Source organism: Tiliqua scincoides, chromosome 3, assembly GCF_035046505.1.
Source record: "Tiliqua scincoides isolate rTilSci1 chromosome 3, rTilSci1.hap2, whole genome shotgun sequence".
In the NCBI taxonomy this organism is placed as follows: Eukaryota; Metazoa; Chordata; class Lepidosauria; order Squamata; family Scincidae; genus Tiliqua; species Tiliqua scincoides.
In genome coordinates, this window is record NC_089823.1 from 62,982,861 (window position 1) to 63,009,788 (window position 26,928).

The 26,928-nt window shown below is 42.8% G+C and overlaps 1 protein-coding gene across 3 annotated transcripts in view; it reads right to left on the reverse strand.

Annotated features, from left to right (window-relative positions):
* Positions 1 to 2,760: 2,760 nt before the first annotated feature.
* The window catches only part of ERG (ETS transcription factor ERG), a 104,570-nt gene continuing 80,402 nt past the window's right edge, over positions 2,761 to 26,928 (reverse strand). For 2 of the 3 annotated variants that reach the window (XM_066620719.1, XM_066620720.1), the window contains exons 3-10: positions 25,322 to 25,473; positions 20,821 to 21,024; positions 19,685 to 19,765; positions 16,234 to 16,305; positions 13,428 to 13,496; positions 12,662 to 12,718; positions 9,734 to 9,781; positions 2,761 to 8,479 (exon numbers count right to left, since the gene is read on the reverse strand). In XM_066620719.1, coding sequence (XP_066476816.1) covers positions 7,959 to 8,479; positions 9,734 to 9,781; positions 12,662 to 12,718; positions 13,428 to 13,496; positions 16,234 to 16,305; positions 19,685 to 19,765; positions 20,821 to 21,024; positions 25,322 to 25,473 — 1,204 coding nt within the window. In that variant the 3' untranslated portion in view covers positions 2,761 to 7,958. The remainder of the gene's footprint in view (positions 8,480 to 9,733; positions 9,782 to 12,661; positions 12,719 to 13,427; positions 13,497 to 16,233; positions 16,306 to 19,684; positions 19,766 to 20,820; positions 21,025 to 25,321; positions 25,474 to 26,928) is intronic. The other variant, XM_066620721.1, reaches the window with a different exon arrangement.

A 26,928-nucleotide genomic window follows, 5' to 3' on the forward strand; every position in this document is an offset into this window, starting at 1 on the left:
TCCACTGAGCGTGAGGCTGGAACTCCTGCTGAAGACACCTGCAAAAGTTTTGTTGACTACAGAATTTACAAGCATGATTGGAAGACAGAGGTTAAATTTGTCCTAACTCAACTTTCAATTATTACCAACAACCAAAGGGTCTACAGTAGCAAAAAGTGTGAACCCAAATAAATGAGACTGGTTGTATAGTACCAGACAATCAGCTATGAAAAAAGCATTTGGAAGGTGTTAGTTGCAGAAAGCTAGTTACCACAGTAAACAAGTTTTATTGTGGAGTTTTGCGAGGGAGGATTACTACACCACAGGATTATATGCTGGGCTGAATATCTTAGTTCCATAAGACTCTTAAAAGCCCAATCTTATGCCTGTGGACTCAGAAGTAAGGCACATTATAGTCAATGGGGTTTACTCCCAGGTACATGTGCATTGGATTGTAGCCATTATAGACTGCCCTGTTCAAAGTCCCTCATCAAACTTCAGGTTCCTCCTTACCTATCTTCAGTTTTCCTGGCAGCCCCTTTTCCTGGTCAGCATTCAGATGGCTGCATCATCCACCTCTTGGCATTTTGCAAGATTTGGAAGAAATCCATTAGCCATGGCTGCAATACACAGCATGCCTGAGGGATGCAGGTTCTTGTAAGGCTACAGTGGGGCATGAAATGGAAATTTAGCCATTAATATATTGGTGAGAGGGCAGCCTAATGAATACAGGTCCACCCTTCTCATCTTCGGTTTCACCACTCCAAGATTTGACTCACCACTGCAGATGAGAAGCCACTGCAGATGAGAAGGGCCCTTTAAATTAAAAAAATTTTTCAACCCACGTCCATTTACATGACAAAAAACCCTTTCTTACCACTGTAGCTTGGCAGAGCAGCAATCAGGAAGTCTCCAGGGCTTGTTTGAGCTCAGTTTGAGTTTGTGCCATCCTCCTCTCTTGCCCTAGAGTCGAAAGAATGCATAGCGGAAGTTCCACTTTGCATTCTTTTGGCTCCAGGGCGAAGGGGGAGAAAGTCCTTATCTTGGCGTGCCTCAGAGCTCCACTGGAGTTTGCACCAAGGCAAGGACCTCTTCCTGCCCCTTCACCCTGGAGCAGAAAGAATGCAAAGTGGAACTTCCGCTTTGCATTCTTTGGCTCAAGGGCGAAGGGGGGGCACAGGGTTTCTTTGGCACAAACACAAAGGAAGCTCTTTTAAGCCCTAGAGACTTCCTGATTGCCGCTCTGCCATGCTACAATGGTAAGAAAGGGGTTTTTACTGTGTAAAGGGACACAGTTTTAAATGTTTTTATTGATTTTACTTAAAGCGATTTTCAACATCCGCAGGGGTTTCAAGAATGGAACCCCTGTGGATGCCAAGACTCCACCTATACATTATTTTAAATACGGTTCAGGCTGAGAGTGACATTGCGAGCAAGCCCAAGTGTAGCAAAAGTAAGAGAATTCTTACTGCTCCTCTTCCAAGATGGAAAGCATATCTACATAGTATTTCTACAAGGTTTTAAAATTCAAAAACTAAATGGAACTTCCTTCCTTCCAAATGTATTCTCAAGAAATAGCTGCCAATTAGTTCAGAGACACTTGAAATGACTAAATACATTTTTGATATTCAGATTGCAGGTTGTATAAGATTAGCTATTTAAATTGTAGTTTAAGAAAAATCAAGAGCACTGGAAATAAGGTTTTTAAAAAAATGATATTGGCAAATGGTGAAAGTTTAGCACAGTTCTAATGAGTGTTCTATTAAGTGTTTGGAATTGAGTTAAGGAACAATGAGCTGAAAAAGTGAAGAGTAAACAACATGGTGACAAAAGAGGAATGTCCAGGCAAAGTCACTATCCATTCATTTTAATAAAGCAGATACATTACAAAGCCATTAGGCTTTGCAATAGAGGAACTACAGGATCAGAAAAGGTACAAAGGATGACCTTAAGAGATGGTGGAACAACTATGCACCTATGATAATTGAATTTGGTTTACAACACTGATCCTTGCCCTGTCAGATAGGGTGGAATTGTGTATTGTTTTATCTAAGGTAACCACATCTATAATAGTGCAGGGCTTGTCCTATATATGGGTGGAACTTCATTATCCACTGATTTGGCATCCACTGATTTGACTCACCAGTGATACTGGGGCCCACCGTTAAATGCCTTGTAACAAGGCAAAACACCAAAATAAAATTTCCTACCTTTGCACTGTAAAACTGCACTGGATGCAAGCTTCTTGGGGTTAAAGATAGCTTCAAAGACCTACTTCCGGGTTTATTGCTCCTCCATTGTCACCCCAGAATGTATCGGTATAGACGCTATACCGCATGGGCAGCCCAATCCTGAGCTGCCCGGAGTGCCCAGCTTCGGCAGCACCGAAAACGGCTGCCACCAGATCCTGTGCGCCTTGGGCTACTGCAGGTAGCACCTCTGGAGAAGAGGACTTTTGTCTCCTTCTCCTGGATAAGGGAAGCAGACCCACAATGGGCTACTCCGTTTACTGCCAACCAAAAGGTCGGTGGTAAGGTAAATTCTTGCGTGTAGGGCACCAAGCTGAGCCCTACACGAACAGTCAGGATCTGGTGGAGGATCTGGAGGATCTGGTCTCCTCCCGGCACACCTCCCACCCGCCCTTTCCCCGCCTCCCCATCACACCTCCTCTCGCCCTCTCTCCACCCTCCGCCTGCTTCCCCCCTCCCCGGAACGCCTCCTCCCTGCCCCCTCCCCACCCCCACTTACCATGCCGCGGCTCAGCGGTTTGTGAGACCACCGAGCAGCAGAGGATGGGTGCCTGCCTGGTGCTAGCCCAGCTCCGGCCAGCGCTGAGCTAGCACAGACACCGGCCCGGCGGTAAGCCTGGCAGGCATGCCTTATGGCACGTTTGTGACAGTGCACTCTGGCAGAAAGCCGGAGTGCTGAGCTCAGGATTGGGCTCTCAGTCACGAGATGGGGTGAATAATGGAATCTAATGAAATAATTTGAATAATGGATGAATAATGGAATCTAATGGAATAATCTAGTGACTGAATGCCATGTAGTGTCTGTACCAATACATTATGGGGTGACAATGGAGGAGCAAGAAACCTGGAAGTGGGTCTTTAAAGCTTTTTTCCCCTGATTTGGTATCCAGTGATTTTATTTTTATCCACTGATGGTTCCAGAACGGAACCCCAGTGGATAACGATGCACAACTTGTACTTCTATGCAGCACAAATAATTTTTGACTGATATAGTCTTTCTTATCCCTGCAGCACTGTGCTATAACAAGCAGCATCCCTTCTGTACAACTTCAAAGTTCAGGAACTGTGATGCTGTCTTAAGTCACTTTATGTTAACCAGTATATTTTAAAGCACTTTTGAATTCTCAAAAGAAGAACGTTGCTTCACTAAGAATTCTGAAACAGTGAACTCATCAGTAGTTGCTGCCTAGCTGCCAATGGTCTCCTCGAACTGACACCAGCTATTTAGTTGGTGTTAAGACCAAGGAGACTCAGAGGGTATGCTGGGCCGGGAAAAGGAGGAATAGGATCTGGGCATGGACTGCTACTGTGGAGATCCTCCTCCACTTGCCATCTGCACACCCAGCTTCCTATCCAGATCCTTCGTGAACCACCCATGAACTGCCCCTGCTACTATCTTAACTGCTGTAGAAGAGCTTTTGCACACCACCTGTCATGCACATGGGACCTCTGGTCATTTGGGCTGGCAGTCCCACAAAGCATGACAGCAGCAGATGACGAGTTCCTCTGCTGAAAGCCCACAATAGGTTTGGGCTGCCCATATATCGAATTTGAGCTTGTGTTCCATCACACAATCCATTAGCTGATATGCCAACCCCACCTGGCAAAAAAAACATCTGGTCTTATGCACTCCCTCCCTTCCTCCTGATCTGAGTGGTAATGATGTTCTGATTGTGCTTTTGTTTTGAGCAGTTTTTACCTTAGTTACTTTAGCAAACTTTTTTGAACTAAGATCAACTGTCAAAAGGATTAACCTGATCATACTAGATACAAGCAAAAGGCAGTTCCATTTTCTTGCAAGCTGTGTATTGTGCGTCTTTTAAGATGAAACCTAAAATTTGAATATTTGGTCTTTTAGGTCAGCAAAGCTTCTTAGCCAAGATGAGAGTTGACAAATGAGATAGAATGATGTTTCAGTTTAGAGATTGTCCATAGTGCTTTGCAGTATGAAACACCTAAATTGGTCTTGCCTTTAGCTCATATATATGATATGAATGAATAACCACTAGAGGACACAATACTTCACACACTTGCTTAGGAGTAAATTCCATTAATTCCACAGATGAAATATGGAACGGAGGACATAAAATGCGTATTTGAAAATTTCACAATGAAATGTGAAATGGTTCCAATAAATGTTAGGTGCAATAAGAAAACAATATCAGAAGAATCATATCCATGTTGGTTTCCTAACTATGCATCATTCAAAAAGGTCAGATAGAAGTTCCACATATTGTGAGAATTCAAGTTTAGGAAAAGTTTGTGATAAAAACTGTTGCTTGTTGAATTAGAAAATGAGGATAGCTACAGTAGCATGACAGCATACATTTATAGAAGGGAATATTTGCTCATTATTGTCGACACCAAAGTTCAAAACTCATTAAAAAACGATGATTCACAATACATTTTGGGTACTTTTCTGCATGTTTTGGTTTGAAAATCTTCATACTGTTTTTTCATTCAGGTTCTTTATGCTGATGGAAGGTTTAGATATGTACTGTACATTTAAGAAAAATAATAGGGGAGAGGAACAGAGTGGCTGTGTGCTATTGGTGAGAAACTGGGAAGAAAAAGCAGTGAGGAAAGGGAGCAGGGAGAATAAGCAATGGGTGATAGTGGCAGTTGCAGACCTACCATTAGATTCGATGAGGCAAATGCCCCAGGCGCGAGCCTCTAGGACCCTGCAGAAGCCTCTCTGAGGCTCCCAATGGGGTCGGAAACTGTGTTTCCAGTTTCCTGGAAGCACTGTTTATAGCATTGGGGAACCTCAGAGAGGCTTCCCCAATACAGCCCATGAGGGTTGTACAGCCCATACAGCTCCATGAGGCTCAGGTAAGTGGAGGGGGGGGTTCACACGGGGGGTGGCAACAGCCCGCGGGAGGTGCCATGGCAGACCTTTGCCCCGGGCATAGGGCTGGGGAAGTCTGCTGTTGGATAGTGGTAAAAATTACTTTAGCTGCAGTTCTTTAAATGGGAATAGATTTATGGAGAATGTACATCCGTTTGAGAAATATTCTTGCCTTCCTGCCCCCAGTAATGTCTACTAAAACTAAATGCATATGTCATCATTGAATCAATTATTTCTTTGCTCCTGCAAGAAACAGCCATTGATATATCACATATTCTTATCCCAATCCTATGTCAACTGGGTGCCAGTGTAACATATGCCGATGGAGGCTGTTTTATGGCAGCTGCAAAGCAGGCTGCACTGGGGCATGCTGCTGGACCACTGGCAAGGAGGCAAGAGTAGGCTCCTGCGCACCAGTGGATGGCCGAAGACCCACCAGGGCTGGTAAGGCCACGCAGGGAGTGGAATGGGGCAGTGATAGGGGCAGGGAGGAGGTGGATCAGGCCTGGAAGCGGGGCGGGTTCAGCAGCGCACACCAAATGGTGTACCCCTTCCCGGGCCTAATCTGTCTTCCTGGGTCAACATGGACTTGCACAAGCTATAGAGCTGGCACTGGTCCAAGTTGACCCACCAGACTCAGGGGTTTATTCTGGAGCAAGGGAATAAATGTTCCCTTACCTACTGGTTGCCTCCTGAGCCAAAACTCCCCCGCAGGATCAATTGCGATCCTGTGCTGCCTGGGGCTAGGACCAGAAAGTGCCACTCCCACAGGTGCATCTGAGGGCTGGAGAAGCAGCACACTACTCTGCAGCCCTAAGGCCTTCTGGCAGCCAGGGAGGCAACAGGTGGCCTCCCTGGCCCGCAAAGGACTTGTAGAGGCCTGTAAAAAAAATGGGTGGCAGGAGGAGGGGATCATGCTGCCACCCCCTGGCTCTTTGGCCTTTTGCTGCTCTCGCTGATATAACAGCTTGACTCTGTCATGGAACCACACAAATGGCATCCCTAGTTGGGGACCTCTCTAGAATGAGCTCCTCTTTAGAATGCTCATAACACCCATTTAGATCTGTACATCAACAAATCTTCTAGGCCTAGAGGCATTCCAGGTCTAAATTCAACAATAAAAACAGACTAGCAGCTTGATGTTAGTAATGACATGCTAATTCAATTATGCCCTTTCACAGCATCTGTCAGTCCAAATTCCAGATCTGGCAGTCACTTTCAACTAGCCTGTGAGTCACAGTTATAGTAGAAATGTGTGGGAAATTGATCAACAATCAACATAACCTTTTGCCTTACTCTCTAGTATGTGCCAGGTGTCTAGTTTTTGCAAGACTGCCGATATTCATAAGCAAACAAAACCTCTGAAGACACTTAGAAAGAGAAAAGAAATTAAACCTTCGGAAGAAAACATAGTTGGCATCAGGATCAGAAAGAGATGAAAATGCAGACTACAGTGTCAGTCTGAATTGCCATGCTAGGCCAAGCTTATTTTATTACATACATTCTGCTTTCTAAGTACTAGTTAAGTTCATAATGTAAACATGAAGCATACAGAGTTAAAATTCAAGGCCACAATATTTCTGATTGTCCCTTTCTGTGTCTTTGGTTGGCCGAGATCAACTCGTAGTGTATAAATGCATAAGTTATATATAATTATTATATAAAAAGAAAAAAAATAACATTGACTTGTATATTTCATTCTGACAAACGCACAGCGTTCGCGACTCGGAAAAGAAAAACCTGGCACTGCCTAACAAAAATATCTATATGATTTTAGGCTTTGGCAACTGAGGGTTGTCTCTGACCTCCGACCAGTAAAAAACAAACGCCCTTAAGAAGAATGAGGTTCTAAATGTTAATTTTAAATATCAGACAATTCCAGTTCTACATTTTATAAAGAGATGCATTCTCTGATACTAATGCTTCCCGTTTTGGGACTTTAAAAAAAAATCAAGTCTTTTCTTGGATAATACTGTAAATGGCATAAGACTCAACACAATATATCTCAAGTCCAAACAAGGAATTCTTCATAGTTCAAATACTGTCCAGTTTTCAGTTCCCCCCATCTCTAGGGGAAATGCCATCTCCTTCACTCTTATCTCTTCTGTCCTCCTCTATTACCTTTTCACTTCATGTATCGGACACAGGGTTACACAGTGCTCTTGCCCAGCTCCCGTTCTTTTCAACAGGGCTTGCACAGGAGAACTTCCTGATGTGTCACGTGCCCTTAGTCTACAATCATGCACTTGCCCTTCAGCACATTCTCAGTCCCAATGTTTGGCTCAGAGCTCTTTAACACTATCAAGGAATCCTAAAGTTTGCATTGTCTTCACAGTTTGAAATAGCGGATCCCTCCCTTTTAATAATGGAATGCATTAAATTCTATCCCACATAAAATGGTTGCATTCAATATCAGGTTCTGCTCCAGACAAATAGTATGCGTGTTCTGTATTTTTGTTCAGAAAAATACAGGTAGTACTTTATGCATTTTCATGTACTGTATCTTATATCATAATAGAATTATCCTTATATTGCTGTAGCAGAATCCCAGTTTGCATTAACATGATATCAAACATGACACATAAGCTTATAGACCTTTTCTGACATCCCTCCCTCATTCTGTAGTTTATCATTACAAACCTTTTCCAAGAACAATTATTTCATTGTTTGAACTGCAGATTTGATGTCAACATACTTTACATAGTAGTATCTTTCAACGTAATACTCTCTGGTAATCCTTTTTAAAAAGCATTTTTATAAGACATCTTTTGTTCCCAGTCAACCTTGTCTTTAGGCACTTTTTGTTCATGTTCTCCAAAAAAAATTCATTACAATTCATTGTATTCCATGGAGAAATGTCTTTTTAAAATATTTTTCTTCCTTTAGTAGTAAGTGCCAAGGTGAGAAGGCATATGGGTGGCTGGAAGCCTAGTGTTAGGGTAGATACTTCCAGTTGGTGAATTCCAGTATGGAGTGGGTCCGGCAAAAAAGTTGGAGGAAGTGACCGGCAAAGCAGGAGCATGGGGAGCAACAAAGTTCATTTTCTGGGGGTGTGCGTGGTAGGAACTCATGTAGGGCAGGTCTGATGGATATTTATACATGGATGATTCTGGAGGATGTGGCTGGAGGGCTTGAGCAATTCCATGGAAGTCAAACTTGTAGGCATAACGCTTACCATGGACTTTAGTCATAATATTTTTGTCGTAGTAGTAGCGGAGAGCACGACTGAGCTTGTCATAGTTCATATTGGGTTTGCTCTTTCTTTCCCCCCAGCGCCGGGCAACTTCATCAGGGTCGGTCATCTTGAACTCTCCATTGGTACCCTCCCAGGTGATACAATTGGAATTGGAGCTATCTGAAAGGAGCTCCAGCAGGAACTGCCACAACTGTATCTGCCCACTCCCTATGGGTAGAAAAAATATCAAGAAAAATGAGTAAAGTAATAACTAAAACAATTTAGGTTTATATTTTCAGAAATGCTGGATCCTTACTAGGAAACAAAGACTGCCTACAAATCAAATTAGACTGCTAATCCATGTTCTAAAGGTTGTACTCTAACACACTGTTTTTCTGTTTGGGAAAGCCAAATTCCACTTCATTTCAAGTAGGAATATGAGCAATGTTTCAGAGATTAAAATTCAAGAGTAAGTTCAAGGCAATGAGAGCTCAATCCTGAGTTCTTCAGTGCTGGTGGTACAAGCGTACCACAGGTGCTGGGTGTTGCAAATATGCCGTAAGGCACGCTGGTACACCCTGTGTGGAGTCAGCGCTGGCCCAGCATCAGCTGGATGCTGCCTGGAGCTAGGTAAGAGCTCTGGGTAGTGATGAGGGCCTCAGGGGTGGGGGAAGGCGTTCCGGAGCAGGGGGAAGGTGGGGCAGGGCGGGTGGGAACAGAGGAGCTCTACTTTGCTGGATTCTGAACTCCATGCCGAGCTGGATAGCCCGACAGTCTCTCAAGTCTGCGCTGGCAAAATAGCTGGTACACACTTGAGGAGCCCCATTGCGGGGCTTGGGGCTTTCTCCGGGGGAAAGGGACAAAAGTCCCCCGAGAAGACCTCCAGCAGCTGCTTTGGTGCTGCTGCACCTAGTGGCGTTGCCGCCTTTAGTACTGGGCTGCCCATCTCTGGAATCTGATAGAGTATGGTCTTTACATGAAATTGTCCCAAAATATTATTTTGAAATTCTTTACTTCATTCTGAAATAGGAACCAAACCTAGAACAGAAAAAGAATTTTGGCAAAACATTATCATCCACTTCCAATATTTAGGGAAAAGTATGGTATTATTTTTCTGCTTCACTGAATATGACCACAGTAATGACCTTTTGTTAGAAACAAATAATCTGAACTGGACAAAAGTGTACAACATTTGCCTTACTATCAGTAGCGTAGCTAAAAATGCAATGCACTGTGTAAGTGGCCACCGCAATGTGTTGTGTAAGCAGCTCCTCCAACTCACCATCAAAGCCATTCCAGGCAGAAATAGCAGCGTGCAGGAGCTTGTGTGCATTGCCGTTGCTGCCTGCAATGGCTCTGACGGCATGTGGGAGGGGCTGCTTACATGGCGTATTGTGGCTGCCGCAGTATTTACTGTTTTGCTCCCCCCCAGCTACACTACTGCTTACTACGTGAATTCTGCAGGTAGGAATCCTTGCATACCTGGATTTGCAAGACGACTACTAGTTGGTCCAAGAATTTGATAGGGATCTAAAGAATAAAAAAGACAGACAATAGACATGAATCAAAATGTTATAAGGTTGTTAAGAATGTCTTTAAAATATAAGTGAGATGGAAATGTATATGGTCAAGCTCCTTCACATCAGTTTTGGCATTCTATGCTAGAAAAGGCAAGTTATATCAATTAAAAGAAATAACTACAACACCAAGACTTGGCTTGAAAATGACAATTATAATATAATCCTAACCGTGACTAACATTGGCTAGATGAAGGAAGGCTTGCAGCTAAATCGCATACACACGTGTAAGTCTAGGTAACAATGATAGTAAAGCTGTTTTAATGTAGTGATGATATAACCTTAAGTCAGAATTAATGCTATAAGGATATTTAAAAAATAAAGGGGGGCGATTCAGACAGAGGTAGGAGGATCAGGAAGCGGCCCATGTGGGAACAAACTACGTTTATGACATTAAAAATACAATTTGGTCTTTCTTTTTTTTTTTAAATAGGAGACAAACTGTAGGATCAGAACTGTGATGTGGGACAGGGTACGTTAACCTTAACGCCTGTCACAATCTGGATCAGACCTCTGCCCCCACCTGTTTTTTCCACAGGAGGGAAGTTCCCCTTGGTGCTAAAAAGGAGCTTCCCTGTCAGGGGAAATAGCACTTGGGAGGAGTTCTTCGCTCTACACCATGTTCTCAGTTGTAATGCTGCCACCAACTGCTATTCGATCATCAAACATGCAGCTCCAAGCTATATGTTTAACACAATTTGTAGTCTGGCCCTTAGTCTAGATCAGCGTTTTTCAACTGCTGTGACACAGCACACTGGTGTGCCGTGAGGCTGCCTCAGGTGTGCTGCGGGTCCAAGGAGTCAGGTGGCGGCAGCAGCAGCAGCTGCGCGTGGGGGAGAAGCAACGACTTGGAGCCTCAGGAGCAGCAGGAGAGAAAGGGGCAGCCGTGCAGGGGCTTGAGCGCTCCTGCTGTTGCTGGTGCCTGCCCCGGGCACTGATTGGGCAGCCAGCCAGCCAGCTAGAGAAACGTGGAGGGAGTGAGGGCGAGCAGCGAGAGGAAGGAAGGAGTGAGAGTGAGAGCGAGCCTGAAGGTGGAAGCAGGTAGGAGCCAGAAGCAGCTGGCTGGCAAGGGTCCTGGAGAGACCCTTTTCCTTGTCTGCAATGCCCCAAAGTGACCCTGCCTTTGTTGCCTCCCCTGGCAAGGCTTTGGCAGGAAGGGCGCTGGGCCACAATCCTATCCACACTTACCTAGGAGTAAGCCCCATTGACTATAATGAGGCTTACTTCTGAGTAGACGTACAGAGACCTGGTTGCATTCTTTCTTGAATAAATGGAAATGGAAATGGAAAAGGTGCAAAAGAGAGGACTAAGATGATTACGGGGCTGGGGCACCTTCCTTATGAGGAAAGGCTATGGCATTTGGGCCTCTGCAGCCTAGAAAAGAGATGCCTGAGGGGGGACATGATTGAGACATACAAAATTATGCAGGGGATGGACAGAGTGGATAGGGAGATGCTCTTTACACTCTCACATAACACCAGAACCAGGGGACATCCACTAAAATTGAGTGTTGGGAGAGTTAGAACAGACAAAAGAAAATATGTCTTTACTCAGCGTGTGGTTGGTCTGTGAAACTCTTTGCCACAGGATGTGGTGATGGCGACTGGCCTGGACACCTTTAAAAGGGGATTGGAAAAGTTTCTGGAGGAAAAATCCATTACGGGGTACAAGCCATGATGTGTATGTGCAACCTCCTGATTTTAGAAATGGGTTATGTCAGAATGCCAGATGCAAGGGAGTGCACCAGGATGCAGGTCTCTTGTTATCTGGTGTGCTCCTTGGAGCATTTGGTGGGCCACTGTGAGATACAGGAAGCTGGACTAGATGGGCCTATGGCCTGATCCAGTGGGGCTGTTCTTATGTTCTTATGTAAATGAGCAGGCAAGTGATGCTTTTCTTCCCCCCACCCCACCTCCTCCCCTCCTGCACACCCCCCCATCATAATTGCAGTTCACCCCTCTCTTTCCGTCCCTCCCCTCCCTCATCACCACCTTCCAAAGTTCAGAAGGTACTTCCCATTCCCTTTCTCTCTCTCTCCCTCTCCCCCCACCCCAGTGAATCCTGCACTTGTTTCAGCCACATCATCTCACTGTCCCTCACAGCATATTTCTATTTCTCCAGTGTGCTCAGTCTCATCTCTCTTTGCCACTTCCTGGCATATCAGAGCACATCAGTTGATAACAGTTTGAACAGACCTGCTTCAAAAACTTCCCAGGTTTTGCTTCAAAACCTTCCCAAAACCTAACCACGCTTTCCTGAGAGTAAGCCCCATTGAACAAAATAGAACTTACTTCTGAGCAGACCTGGTTAGGCTTGTGCCCTTAGTTATATTAATTAAATTAATTCTAACATAATAATGTAATTAAAAAGTAGTAGTGTGCCTTGACAACTTTAGTGCCTTGTCAGTGTGCCATGAGCTGAAAAAGGTTGAAAATGGCTGGTCTAGATTATGTCTTCTCTCAAGAATAAAAAAGTCTTCTTCACTGATACAAAGGTACAGCAACAAAAAAAAGTTGTTGTAAATAAATACACGAGTTAATAAGATGATTGCCACTTTTTTCATTACAGGACAAGTTCAATGCCTCTGAAACTACACAACAGACTGTAATGTACAGTAACCTTTGCAGCCATACCCCACAGGCAGCTATAAAGAGGGGAAAGAGGCATCTTATACTCCACTGACTTCCATGCAGCCTTCTTTATTCTGTTGAAGTTAGCAACTATACACTTTCCTAATGCTTTGCTCTGCTCAAATTATTGACACATTAATCCACCAATTACATTCTAGTTATCCTCAATAGTCCTGAAATAATGATAGTAAATGCAGACACACCTAGCTGAGGACGCTGGTCTTCTGTTTTAGGCACTGTTGAAGATGATGCTTGGGCAGCTAGAAAAACAAAAAAGAATGCATTGGTTGCAGCTTGAGACAACCCATTAAAATGATCTGTAAGACGAAGAATAGTTATCACTTCAGGAGAAATGTACTTTACATTAATGTTGTGCTAACTATGGACTACGGAATGTTTAAATACTTGTTAATTGAACAGTATCTCAAAGAAATAACACAAAATTAATCGTTTGCTTTTGGAAGAACAAGCACCTACAATTGGATGGCTACAATGTCGATCACAATGAAATGGTACACTCTGGACTCCACAGAGAAGTTCCAACAAATGTTGTGGGTTTCATTCTCAAATCATTGATTTGATACCCCTTTAAGTAATCTTAACTGTGTTGCTTTGCGGCTGACATCAAGTTGGCAGAATCACATTCTTCTGAGGCAAAAACAATGAAGAGTTTTGCAGTACTCTGAAGAGTAACAAATTTATTTTAACATAAGCTTTCATTAACTATAATCCACTCCGTCCTCTGTTGGATATTAAGTATGAGGACAACATTTCATGAATCCGATGCAACTGTAGTCCATGACAGCTTAGACTGAAATAAATGTGTTTGTCTTTAATTAAGGTGCTACAAGTCCCTATTGGTTTTGCAGCAACAGAATGACATGGTGGCTATCCCCGGATGTTCTTCAGAAGTATCTATGATTTTTCCATTGGATTTTTACTTGGCATGAAAGAAAGTAGCTTCTATACCTTTTGACTGGGGAGCAGGATGATTGTGGCTTGTCCAAGCTGACCTCCTAGCTGGTTCATAAGGTATATCTGTGTAGAGAAAAAAAAATCACCTCAAGAATCCATGACAGAATGTACCATGACAGAAATTACGGTAGAAAGTTGCCCCATGTGCACTCAATTTGTGATATAAGATGTGTACTGGATGGCAATACAATTGCACTCATCATAACAGCTGCAATTTAAATTCTATGTCATTCCTGCAATAGGCAGTCCAACAGCCAGCCACTTTGTAAAATAATCTCTTCTTGGAGCTACAACCACGTTTGTTGACTGGCTTTCCATTCACTTAAACTGAGGCTTTCTTGTTCTCATTCTCAAGAGTTTCCAAATTCTACATTAGCATACATCTCATACTTGCAGCCACAGACATAACTATGCAATTGCCATCAAATACACCATTGTAACACTTCTCCCCCTTTCCTGCACTGCAAACTTGTGTAGATCTGTGTGCAAGAGTCGGTAGTTAAAAACACTGGTTATTCTACAAGCTTTTCTTATAGACCTGAAGTGGTATTAAGTGTGATTACACTGTGAAAATCTTTTTTTGGCTCAAGACTTCCTCACATGGATTTTTTTGCTTCTTCTTTTAAAAGAAAGTTCTATTGCTTAGCCCTGCTAGAAATTGTACCAAAATCTTTTTCCCCCCCTCAGAATCTGGTTCCCATCAAGAATATGCTAGCTGATTTAATCTGGGGCAAACTTCATCTGAAACCATTTCATCATGTCCGGAGGAACTAAACTCTACAAGAAAAGCTGGCAAATCTTCACCATAAAATGTGTTACACACCTAATAGCAAAAAATGCAAAGTTATTAGGCAAGGTATACATGTCAGTCACAGGGTACATATGCTACACATGAGGCATATGATGTGGGATTGAATACAATGTACCATATGTTCCAGTTTCAGCAATGGGAGAGCAAATTCACAGACAAACGGATCTATACTGAAAAATCACTCTTAACATGAAAAGCTTGTCATTCCTGGTTCACTGGTGTACCCAAATGAAAGTTTCCCCTCTAGTTTCTGCATCATAACTTGAAACAAAACCTATACAACACCTCTAAAATACATGCCCAAGGATTGGTTTAACTTAGAACAGCGGTTCTGAAACTGTGGGTCTGGGACCCACCAGTGGGTCATGACCCCAAGGATTAAACAACTTGCAACTTGGGGTGAGGGAGCACTGCTGCCCAATCACCATTACAGCCACATGCCTTGGCATTTATAAATCAGACGGCAACTTCCAGGGCCTCTAAAAAGTTGAAAACCATTGACTTACACCAAAACAGAAGAGCTAGATTTTTGCCTTGGTTTTGCTTTGCTCTGCTTTTTGATCAGAAAAATCAATGTTAGTCAATATGTTAACAAGTTATTTTGGCTGCAATACTTCACAAACACGCTAGTAAAAAAGCTTTCTGAGTAGTAATGAGTCATGCTGCTGCACGATTATGAAGAATCTCTCAGACCCCAAGGATTCAAACTCCCAAGGATTCAGAGCAACATGCAAAAAAATCTCTCAAACTCCAAAGGATTCAGAGCAACATGCAAAAAAGAGTTTGGATAGCATCTGATGGTCAGGGAATATCCTCTCACTGGTGCTGAACTGGTGCTTTTCAACTAAGAATACCTACGTTTATGCTTCATTGCTACATAATTTCTTTTGTAATTACATAAAATTAGAAGGTCTGGAACAGTTTTTTCCTAATGTGAAAAGAAATAAAAAGGAAGGAAGAAGCTTTTCACCAATATCTCCTCCCTCTTTTTCACTTCTTTATAGCTGGCTACTCAATAATCCTGCTGATCCCAATCACCTCTCCCTCAATGCTATTTTACTGGGGAAAAATTATACGGAAAAGAAAGGGTAACTCCCCTCCCCCTATAAAAACAGCATGAAAAAGGGGGACCTGATTGGGATCAAAGCCATGGTGGGAACAGAGTAGTGAAGCTACTGAAGTAGATTCAACGGTCATGACTAACCCCTGCCATGGTTTCACCTTGAGTCACAGCCCTCCTCCCATGCACCGTTGATAAAAGAAACAAAATCCCCACAAGGCCACATGATGCATTTAATGTAAAGTGTAGTTTGGTCCTTATACCTCCCCTCTAGACTTCCTCTGCCAAGTTGCCCCCCCATTCTTTGGCAGTATATAAAACCAATTTGTGTTTGTTTCCTGACAACTCAAATATTTCTATGACTTTTCATTACAGCATATATTTTCATAATCTGTCTGGGATAACAGAACCTGACAAAAATTTGCCAGAAACATTTGACAGATTGACATTCCATTCCCGGACCACCACCACCCCAATACTGAAAATTGCGGATAACGAAATCCGCAATTTTCAGAGACACCTTTGTTCTGAACGCAACTGGAGCTTTGCTCCGTCGCCGTTCTGAGCCTTGAAGAGGACGCGCACCATCTTGTGTAGCTCTCCAAGGCTCAGGATAGCCTCCAGAGTGATTTTTAGGTGAGTTCCGAAAATCGCTCCGGGGCCATTCTGAGCCTCAGAGAGGCTGCACGAGATTGTGCGCATCCTCTCCAAGGCTCAGAAAGCCTCCCAGACGTGACCAGAATGAGGTTCCAGTTGTACCTGGGAGGTCTGCAGAGTGAGCATGCCTAGGATTCGGCATTTGTGACGGAGCAAATCCGCAGATAAAGAGACCCCACCTGTAATTAGTACTAATATTCTGTGCTAGAGCAGAACGGTAAGAAGATCAGTAAACTAGGTTACAGCTCATTAAAAAATTGCCTCCTGCATACCTGGCCTTGTGGCAATTCTTTGTGTTGCTTCAGGATAAACAGAAGTACTTGGGAAGATAAAAGCTGCACCTCCTGGAGATAAGAAGAAAACAATAGAAATAAGGACAATTTTCATTGATTATGTTTCTTCAAACAAATCTTATGAATAAGTGCATTATAGTTATATATAGTTTCAGAGAGAATCTGACCTCCCTATCAGGCGTTTAGCTCAATTCAACCGATAATATATTTAATTTTCTTCTAACAAGGGAAAAGAAAATTACGTCCATATTTTTCAATTAGGAGAAGGTATACTACCACCTCAACACATTTCACAGTAGCTTTTATGTATTATCTATTTTTCCTGTCTTTGTGAAATAAACTTGCCTAATAAAGACGAAGTAGGCAATGTTTGATCTGCCAGGCATATCGCGTAATCCAATTATTTCCTTCACCCTGTATGGTCCTAGTTGCTGCTATGTGGTGACTCACCATGAACTGGTTTTTCTGCGGGACAGTGATGACATGTGGTGGGCCATCTATGACCCCAGACCTTCTAATCTACTTCTTACCTAATAGATTTGATTGCTGTAGGATTTGCACTTTGAAGATCTTCTAATCTACTGAATATGAAGATCTACTGTTGCTTTTTTAAAAAAATTGAACCCGATAAGCTTTTGATCACATGAACTTGGGGTGGAGTTTGAAGCAACATAAATCCTCAAAGTTTTTTTCACATGGAGAAATGTAGGATTATCACACTGAAAGCTAACAAAGAGAAAGACTATAAGGTTCATCTTTTTGAAACACGGGACTGAAGACATGATCCAGAGAGTTCTTCATATTCAAGTTAGTGTTTGTTTGCCATGTTTTAAAAATCGCAGGTATGTGCAGCTGAGTCTTTAAGGTGCAGGAAAACAAAGGGAAAAAAAGATTGCACATCTGTTTCTGAGAAGGCATTTGTGCACAGCAACATATGAGAACTGATTTCACGTTATTTTACATTATACAAGCACATTTGTACAAAACACATCACTGAGCTTTCAGACTGAAAAGCGATTTGAGCTTTAAAAACGTGCTCAGAGTCAAGATCTGTTTCTCACAGAGCTGTTATTTCTGGTCACTGTATGACATAAAACCCTCAGGCATGATCATGAGATATCCCAAAACTTTTATTTCATTACATTAAAGGTATAGTGTCTTCATAGCTTGACATGTGATGTATAGTTTCAACCGTAAAGTAAGAGTTCCTTTTTAGTTTCCTTACCTATAATTATCCCAAATGTGTCTAAGTTTATTTCTAGATCCTGGGTTATATCCTAAGAAAGTCAGAATTTGTAAATTAACATGACTAACAGCCCAATCCTAACTGAGAGTTATGACAGTGGAACAGAGATTCTGCTGTTATAAATGGCCACATGGTGGTGATGCTGGCTGTTTTGGAACATTTTGGGAGGAACTGGGGAGTTTTCTAGGTGGGAAGGAGGAGGCAGTACAGGGGAAGGAGGGGTGGTTCGTGGTGGTACTGAGATATACCAATATCCTATCCTTGTTCCCTCTCCCCTTTCCTCTCCCTTAACTCTTCTTGGACTAGCAGCAGCAAAACAGCTAGCATAGATCCAAGGAGACTCATGCAGCATGTGCCCCATTGGTGCATCTTCCCACTTCTCACCTAGAAGTGCCTATCTGCGAAGTTACTTTGGAGTAACTCCGGAGTTACTGCGGAGTTACTTTGAATTAGACTGCTAAATGAGTCACGACTAACTTGTATCATTGATTTAATGGTGCTTAGTCATGACTGCAGTGGGTAACCCACTGGAAAACCAATAAAAAGTTCATTTTTTCCCCATTTATGATCTGATCCTAGCAGCTGCTGCATGGTCAGTCAGCTCAGAAATGGGGCAGAAGTGACTAGGTAGTGGATTTGTACCTGAACTGAAACCCCATAGGGGTTTCATATGAACTGACATAGGATGCCTTTGTGTAAGTCTTGGAAGTGGGAAGATTAAAAAAGTGACAGACTCATGTCTCTTCCCTCCATGCTTCTGAGTCTTGTACAAGGAAGGCACTGCATGTATATCCCCTGAGGTGAGTGAGATGCTTAGACAGAATGCACACCTTCAACATACCAATTTCCCATCCTTCTCAAAAGACCTTAGAGAATGGGCAGAGTAAGAATGAGACACTTATTATTTCTTCTCTCAGTGCTTCTGGTTTGCATGTGAATGTAACCACAGAAGCGTCTTCTTTCAACTAGGCTTTGAAGGAAGTAGTGTTCAGTTGTGATACAATTCTCTATTGCTTTTTCCCTGCCCCTATCACCATGTAAGGGCATTTAGCAAGGGCAGTAGCATAGTATGTGCCATGGGGAGCAAGGGAAGAGGAAGGATACTCTATAATCTCCATCTGATGTGGCAACGCTCACCTAGAAAGGATGCAGAGCTGGACAGTTCTACAACGCATGCCAAATATAAACTCTGAAATAATACTTGTGGCTCAAGAAACTACTGCAGTTGATAAAGGGGACCAGACCAGCACTGATCAGTTAGATACATTTGGGTATACCCCTATATTTAAATTATGTTCTGCTCGGATACAGGCTGAGCTTGCAAAATGGCAGGAGAAGTTTCCCATGGCTCTTCAGGGGACCCATTCCACTCCTCAATAAACCTCTATCAGTAAGAGATGATGAGTTGCTTATGAGATTTTTTTTTTTAATTCACATACACAGAGGTTTAGACTATCTCAGAGAGTATGCTAGAACAGGAGTGTCAAACTTAAGGGCTGTGGGTCGCATGAAGCCCCTAGAAGCAATTTATCAGGCTCCCATTATAATTCGGCTCTCTTATATCTTGAAAACATGATTTGCACAATTTCTCTTTTGTCATTTGCAGCTAATGAGTTTCTCTGTGAGAACGAAGTGCTTACTTCTGGCCATCATCTGCTTAATGATGTCACTTTTAGCTTAGTGATGTTACTTCTGGCCCTCAGCAGGTGCCATAAATGCTAACTTTGGCCCTCTGCATGAAATGAGTTGACATCCCTGGGGTAGAACCTGGTGTTCAAGTCTGAAATGGTACAGCACAAGGTGTACTTATGTCTGCTCCCTGCCTTGGTTTCATTTCATTCATAGGGAGAAGGGATGAGAGACAATGGTGAAGGTGCTTTCCATGGACATGTACACATGTGCACTGGAAGCATTTGGGTGCACAAACATTCTGTTCCATAGAGGCAAATATATGCCCCAAGGGAGCACTGCTAGGTAGATTTAATGTGCCTCTAAATGGGCTTATCTGTGTATGGTGCACATGCAAATGCTTCTGTTTGTGCTTAATTCTCACCAGTGCTAGTAAGAGCATTGCACCTTTGAGCCTCGCCGCCTTTTCCATTTACAATTAGTATGCATCTGCTTAACACAAATCCTGCACTTGGAAAATATGGCCTAGAGGAAGGGGAGCAGTGTCAGCATTACCTGTATTTCTAGCATGCATTAACCGTGGAGAGTTTTGTAAGGCCTTATCAACATCATCTGAAGTCAAATGTGGAAGAGGAGCTACAAAACAAAAAGCAACACCAAAATTTAAAGAAAAAAAAGATATTCAGAATTATCTTCATAACCATTTTCTTTTATCCTGACAGGATTGTTTAGAGGTGAGTCTAGCACCCACTCATTCTGTTATTTGTGGGGTTGGGTTTAAGAAACTGCTCGATACTGCAGGGAATTAATTTAGCTCAGAATATTAGCAGGAAATATCCCGGTGACAAATAAGCCTATGAAAAAGACCATGTCGTGTTGGTGTTGCACTGCCTGATTTTTAAAACAGAATTTATTTTAGGTTTTATTCGTCGGACCTTCGACATTGTTCTGTACACCTCAAGTAACCAATTTACTCCTTTTTTCTCCTATCTCCAAACACGGCCTACAGGTTTCAGTTTATTTGCGTGTAGGGGACTCTTTTATTATTCACCCTGAAAGTATATAACTCCTATTTCCATGGGGGCCTTACAAAGTACTCCGTTAGGCAGAACAAAATGCACAAACCGAGAGTCAAACTAACCAATACAACTGTTGTGTGTCTGAGGCCTGCATGTTTGCTTCTTTAAACATAAATAGCAACCACATGGGGCTCCAAGTCTGGATCAGGATCACAATGAGTACAAAGTATGAAAGACCCTGTCCTCCCTTTGTCCTGATCCAAACTGCAGCCCCTCCCCCCAGCTGCTACTTATATTTAAAAAAATAAAAACACATACAGGCTCTAGTCACTCATGGGGGGAATCCTTGCGTTTGACTTTGAATCATGCCTGGAATCGCTTTACAAACTAATAGTCATCTATCTTATTTAGAATTATCATTTCAGTAATGGAAAGAGGGAAAACATCACGTGACCAGAAAAAACATAGCTACAAATTCATATGGATTCATTCATATGGATCTTTAGACTTCACGGAGAGAGCAATTTATACTATTTTAAAAAGTTTATATTTTCCTGATTCAAAGCTGACTAACAGAAAGGTGCAACCATAACATTTGAAGTAGAAATTTGTAATCAAGGGTTACAGTAGAAAGTGAGAGGGATGCAATTTTTTTTTTAAGATTGTTCTTACTTTCTCTGAGGTAGTGCAGGTGTGAAAGCAGAATGTCTGCATTATAGCTTGGTGTGAGCCTCTGGAAGTCATCTTTGGTCATCTTGCACAATTCTTTCCCATCAATATTCTGAAACAATAAGATGTCCACATCTGGGAGACCGTACTCTTTGATGGCCCATTCCAACCATTGGCGTACGTGGTCTGTGCTCCATAACGTGGGATCTGTTTCAAAAAGCAGAAAGTCACGGTGTTAATGTTATGTTATGACATGGCTGAGTTTTTATCAGAGCAAATGTGCTATTGTGGCACTTAGTAATACTAACTATTGTCCTTCAGTAAACGAACTCTGAAAATGCTTTTTCTTCCATTAAGAGAAAACAGAACTGAGGGGATCATGGCATGGGTGCCATCCATCCCCACTAAAATAAATGGGAACTCAGATATTGAGTTCAACTGAGTATGAACTGCAGCCAGTGACTGAAGCAGAGACATGAGATCAGCCTCTGATAGATATTCAACAACATGCCTAAGCACTTGCTTTCCTTGTTGTGTATCTTCAAGCATTTACTATGACAAGGTCCTACCAGGTGTTGGTCACCCCCACAGTGCTCCATGTCTACTCCCCTGATTGCTCACTGGGGGCTCCAAGTGCCATCTGTACTGAGGGCCAAACTATACATTAGGAGAAATGTCTAATGTAGCCTTACGTTTTGGTGGTGGTTGTTGCTGTTTGTAAATAGTGCCCTACCATGGTGGGGAGTAGTGGGTCTTAGCGCTTGGCCACTGCTGCAATTCTAATCCTGATTATGGCTGCCTCTATATAGTATTTTTATTGGGCGGGGGTGGAGTTCTATTGAAACCAAAGGAATGCCCCCCCCCCAACAACAACCAAAAGAGTGTTGAGGGTGGTGGTTGCACAATCAGGATCAAAACCATGACAGTGGCAAAATACCCCCTATCCTGATGCAGTTACCCCCCCACACACACACACAATTTACAAAACACACATCCCCAAATACAAGGCCATATTTTGCATATCATATAATCCTGTACTTTGACCCTGAGAGTTCAGTGGTTGGCTTGGTCAGGTGGGCCCTCTGATGGGTGAGGGTGCTTTGCTTTTATGTGTCTAAACATTTATTTGAGGTGAGCCATTTCACGATGAATGTCCTATTTGGTGCGTTGGCTTATCTATGAATTAATCTTTTTATGCTTTCTTTCTTTCTTTCTTTTTTTCTGCTCTGCCACATCATCCTGCTGTAATGGCTGAATATAAGTGAAGACATCTGGCAGCCAGACAGCAGAGCTCTTGCGCAGCTCAGCAAACAGCTGTTTATGCCTACAGGCCTCTTGCTCCCTGAAAAAATGTTTGCAGCCATTTCCAAATATAATTCTCAATAGAGATGTTGGTGGAAGAAAGCAAGTCATGATCGCTCACAGTTCAAAGAGTGGAAAAGAGATCAATAGCCAGTTTTCCTACCAAATTGCTTTAGAAGTTGATTATGTTGTTCCATGGCCCGCTTTCAAACATTTTATCATCCAGTGAATCAGGCTGCTGCAGCTTAGAAAAGCAAAGTATTATCTGAATACACGTGGAAGATTATGCAACAAGTGTGTAGCTTGACAAATAACTGACAGGATTACAGCTTGCAATTTTAGCCACAGCTAGTGTTCTTGCAGACGCTTACCGCTACATAACTGAAGGAACATTAAGCAATACTACTGAAGCAGCATTGTTTTATATAAATCAATTTTTGTGGTCCTGTAATTAAAAGCAAATGCTTCCTTTCTGTTAAAACTTCACCTCACCTAGATAGCCACAGGCAGTCAGGGAACCTTACAGTAAATTAAGGATCATATATGAGGCTGCCATGCAAGGACTGATCAACCTATCTATGCTGACTGGCAGTGGCTCTCCAGGGACAACTGCAACTGCCACTTTGATGGAGGCAAGCCACAGCAAGATCTGCATCCCTTTTTCTCCCCTTTGCCAAGAGATTGGAAAGGATAACATTGTGCATCATTCAGTGCAAAAAGCTATTTGGCAAGAGGCAGCTTGTCTTACACTGGACCCTTGGCCACACCCAAAACAGCAATGTTTACATGGGGTTTAGTTTTCAGCACAAATTGTCAAGGCATATCGTCAGTTTTTTGGCAATTGACAAAGTGCACCATGCTGCTGGTGGGAGAGTCTCCCAATGGCCCTACTAATAAATGACCCATCCCCAGACTTCAGTGGCACACCTGTGGACCACTTGTATCACACCAATGTGCCACAGCATACTGGTTGAAAATTGCTGCTGTAGTCAGTGCACTACCCTAGATTATCACCTGCTTTCAGCTGTTTCCACTGGTGACTCCCTCATGCTCAGCAGTGGCATGCCCCTTACAGTACCACCGCACCATTTACAACAGTGGAACATGAGTTCTATCATCGTAACTTTAGAACAGGAGTGGACCATCAGGCTGCAATCCTATACACACTTATCTTGAATGCTCCATTGAACATGGTGGACCTTGCTTATGAATAAACATGTATAGGATTGCACTGATGATGGGCTAGGATTGTACTCAGGGTCTGCTAAGCAGTTATTCACAGTGCTATCCCATGCATAAGAACATAATATAAGAAGAGCCCAGCTAGATCAGGCCATAGGCCCATCTAGTCCAGCTTTCTGTATCTCACAGTGGCCCACCAAATGCCTCAGGGAGCACACAAAACAAGAGTCCTGCATCCTGGTGCCGTTGCTTGCATCTGACATGTTTAATCAAATGTCAATCCCATTTACCCAATGGGGCTTACTCCCAAGTAATAGCATAATCCTATGTAAGTGTATTCAAAAGTAAGTCCTACTGTGTTCAATAGAATTTACTCCCTGGTAACTATGTATAGAACTGCAGCTATAATTTTTTAAGCATGCCTATTTGTTTATTAAAATGATTCTAAAACATCCCCTCCACATTTAGAACAGCGACTCTTAAAACGTTTTGCATTGTAGAAAACTTTGGTATATACTGCTTCTTTGTAGGCCATTATTGCTATGGTCAGCACAAGAGAGCCTGTCTGAAGGCCAATGAATGATAACTCAGTTTCTGCTGCTAGCTGATATATAAGCCCTGAATAGTAGTATCATGGCAGACAAATATCTTTGATGCACAAAACCTGCAGAAATCTAGCTTAGTTGAGTTACATTTGGCATCCGTCACTCTTTGCTCTGAAAAAAGGTTTTGAATTTCCTTATAAGATTTTCAATGTCATCTTGAGAACCACCTGAAGTACACTGAGATCACGGGTAATCCATGAACCACAGTTTAAGATTATGGAAGTTAAACTGGATTAAATATGGATTCATTCAATAAATGTACATATTGTTTTATTCACAGGCAACTAGCAGCCCAATCCTGAGCTGCCTGGGGTGCGTGGCTGCAGCAGCGCAGAGAACAGCTGCCACTGCATTCTGCACACCTCAGGCAGCCGCGGGCAGCACCTCGGGAGAAGGGGACTTTCGCCCCCTTCTTCCAGGTAAGGGAAGCAGCCCTGCAATGGAGCTACTCATTTCACCACTAACCTGAGGGAAGTGTTCCTGTCAGGCGGTGAGCCCCGTATGAACGCTTTGGGTCCGGTGGAGAGGAGCCCCACCAGACCCGCCTTCCTGTCTCTTCACTCCCACCCCCGTCACACCTCCCGCCCGCCCTCACCCCGCCTCCATGTCACACCTCCTCCCTGCCTCCCGCCAGCCTCCCCACTCCTTGTCACACCTCCTCATCTCTCCCCCCGCCCCCACTTTCCTCTCCGTGGTTCGGCAGTCTGTGAGACTGCCGAGCGGCGGAGGCCATGCATGGGAAGTAGCCTAGCCTAGCATGGGTGGTAGCCCAGCAGTAAGCCTTGCAAACGTGCCTTATGGCATGTTTGCGACAGTGCGCTCCTGCAGAAAGCCGGAGCACAGAGCTCAGGATTGGGCTCTAGGCCATTTATATTTAACGTCTTACACTTAAGACCTAACGTAATACCAAGAAGGCTGGTATCTTTTGTATATCTTGCCCAACAGTTAAAATAAAAATTGTTGTACAGCAGGCTGGGATACAGATAGCATATATCAGGATGCAACGTGGCACCCTAGAGAGCTCCATGGGAGGAAGATCCTTCGTTTTGTTTTGATTGGCAGCTCCTGCCTTTTCCCCTTTGCCACAGTGCTCCAATGCCTGCCTGTTCTCACAAAATCTCACCATGACTTTAAATGCTTGTCTGTGGGCTAGTTCATACATTTGTACATGTCACCTGGTTACTGTGTTCTTGGTAACTGGCAGACGAACCTGTGAAATGACTTATCTGAAAAATAGTACGATCCAATCCAAATTTAGCACTTTAAAATCCTGCTTAATAGAGGAAAGTTAAGCATGTGAACAAGGTGCAAGCTGACATCCATATGGGCCTTAAAAAGTACTGTACTTTAGTGATGGTCAGATCTTACTTAAAAGGATCGTTTTTAAAATTAAAAAAACAACCCGAAAGACTCACCTGCTGGAACAATGACTCTCCGTTCGTTGGTGGTCATGTTTGGTGGTGGGATGTGCTTTTCTTCCATATAGCTTCCGTAATTCATTCCAACATTTTCTGTGTTGCTGGGCATCTTTCCTCCCTTTGCCACACTGCAGTTGTCAGGGGAATTCCTAGGGAAACAATTTCAGATCTTCTGAGTAATAGAGAGCAACTTACAATACTTTTCAATAAGCACAGTTCACAAAGACCAAATGAGATGCTGCAAGAGAATTTTGTTTATTTTGTATTGTACCATGGCCATCTCAAAATTTCTGTATCTCGCATACAATTCTGTTTTGGGTAAGGTCATTCATTCTAATAAATGTACATTATAGCTCACAGCCCCCAAGTCCAAGGAAATCTGAGCTATCAGAGAAAACAATTCTGCATAGTAAGGCACACTAAAGACAATGATTTGTTTATTTTGGACCTTGGATTTGGTTTTGCAGATGAGTGTTTCAGGCCTGATGGACACAAACAGCTGCTTCTTTCAAATGTTTAAAAATATGTGTATTGTCTTTCTATATTCATGCACAAATCAGCAAACCACAAAATTAGAATAAAACAATTCAGCATAAACCAACACTAAAAATACAGACAAAAAAACATTTGCAGATAAATCTATTTATAAGCAGAAGCTTGTCCCCTTCCTGTAGCAGGTACAAACAGGTACAGGGATGATAATTTAGAATATTATTAGTGAGCACCTGGAGGCACTGTTACGGTAAACAATGGATTTCGTGGTATAGTGGCTCAGGGATTTGGGGCCCAGGGATGACTTGGAATGAAACTACTTTGGGGATCTGCATGCTTCACACACTTGGAGGTCTGGGGCTTGAGGATAAGAGTGACTCAGCCAGTTGCTTCCCTCAACACAGTCAAGCATGTGGCTTTGTGGATGTGGGAGCAATGAACTGAGCGTTCCTGATCTCTCAGCCCAAACTGCCTGCCCATGAACAGTAGTGGTCGTGATCATATTTGTCATAAAGCTGTAGATCTCTGTTAAGAGAACTTAAATGTAGATAAATTGTGGCCCAAGCTTAATTAATTATATTGGTCTCAACTCTTATTTCTGGGTGGGAGTGCAACCATCTACCACTCAAGTTTTAGGAGCCAAGTTAACTAAAACATCAGATGTAAGTTAACTTGCTCTGGTCTCCCCAAAGCTTTGGCGGAAAATTTGCTAACAATCATTCTAGATGTGTAAAGTGAGCAGGTGGGCCTCACCACAGAGGGAGCTCCAGTTGCAACATCAGCATCTTAAAGAAAGCCGCACTCTTGACTACTTAGGGAGCGAATAATTCACAAGAGCAAGGTCTCAGATGGGGCCTCCTAAATTAAGAGAAGTTTATCTGCATCTTTCTCATTGCCTATCACTAGTTCCTTGTATGTGCTTTCAGACTGGGAACTCCTTTGGGAAAGGGAACCACCTTCTTAATTTCACTGCTTTGAGAACCTGTTGTTGTTGAAAAGTGAAATATAAATATTCATCATCATGCCAACAAGTGGGGAACCGCATTCTGTACCACCTATATGTGCTACCTTCTGAGGCATTTTCAAGGATGATCCCATTTACAGTGCCTTAT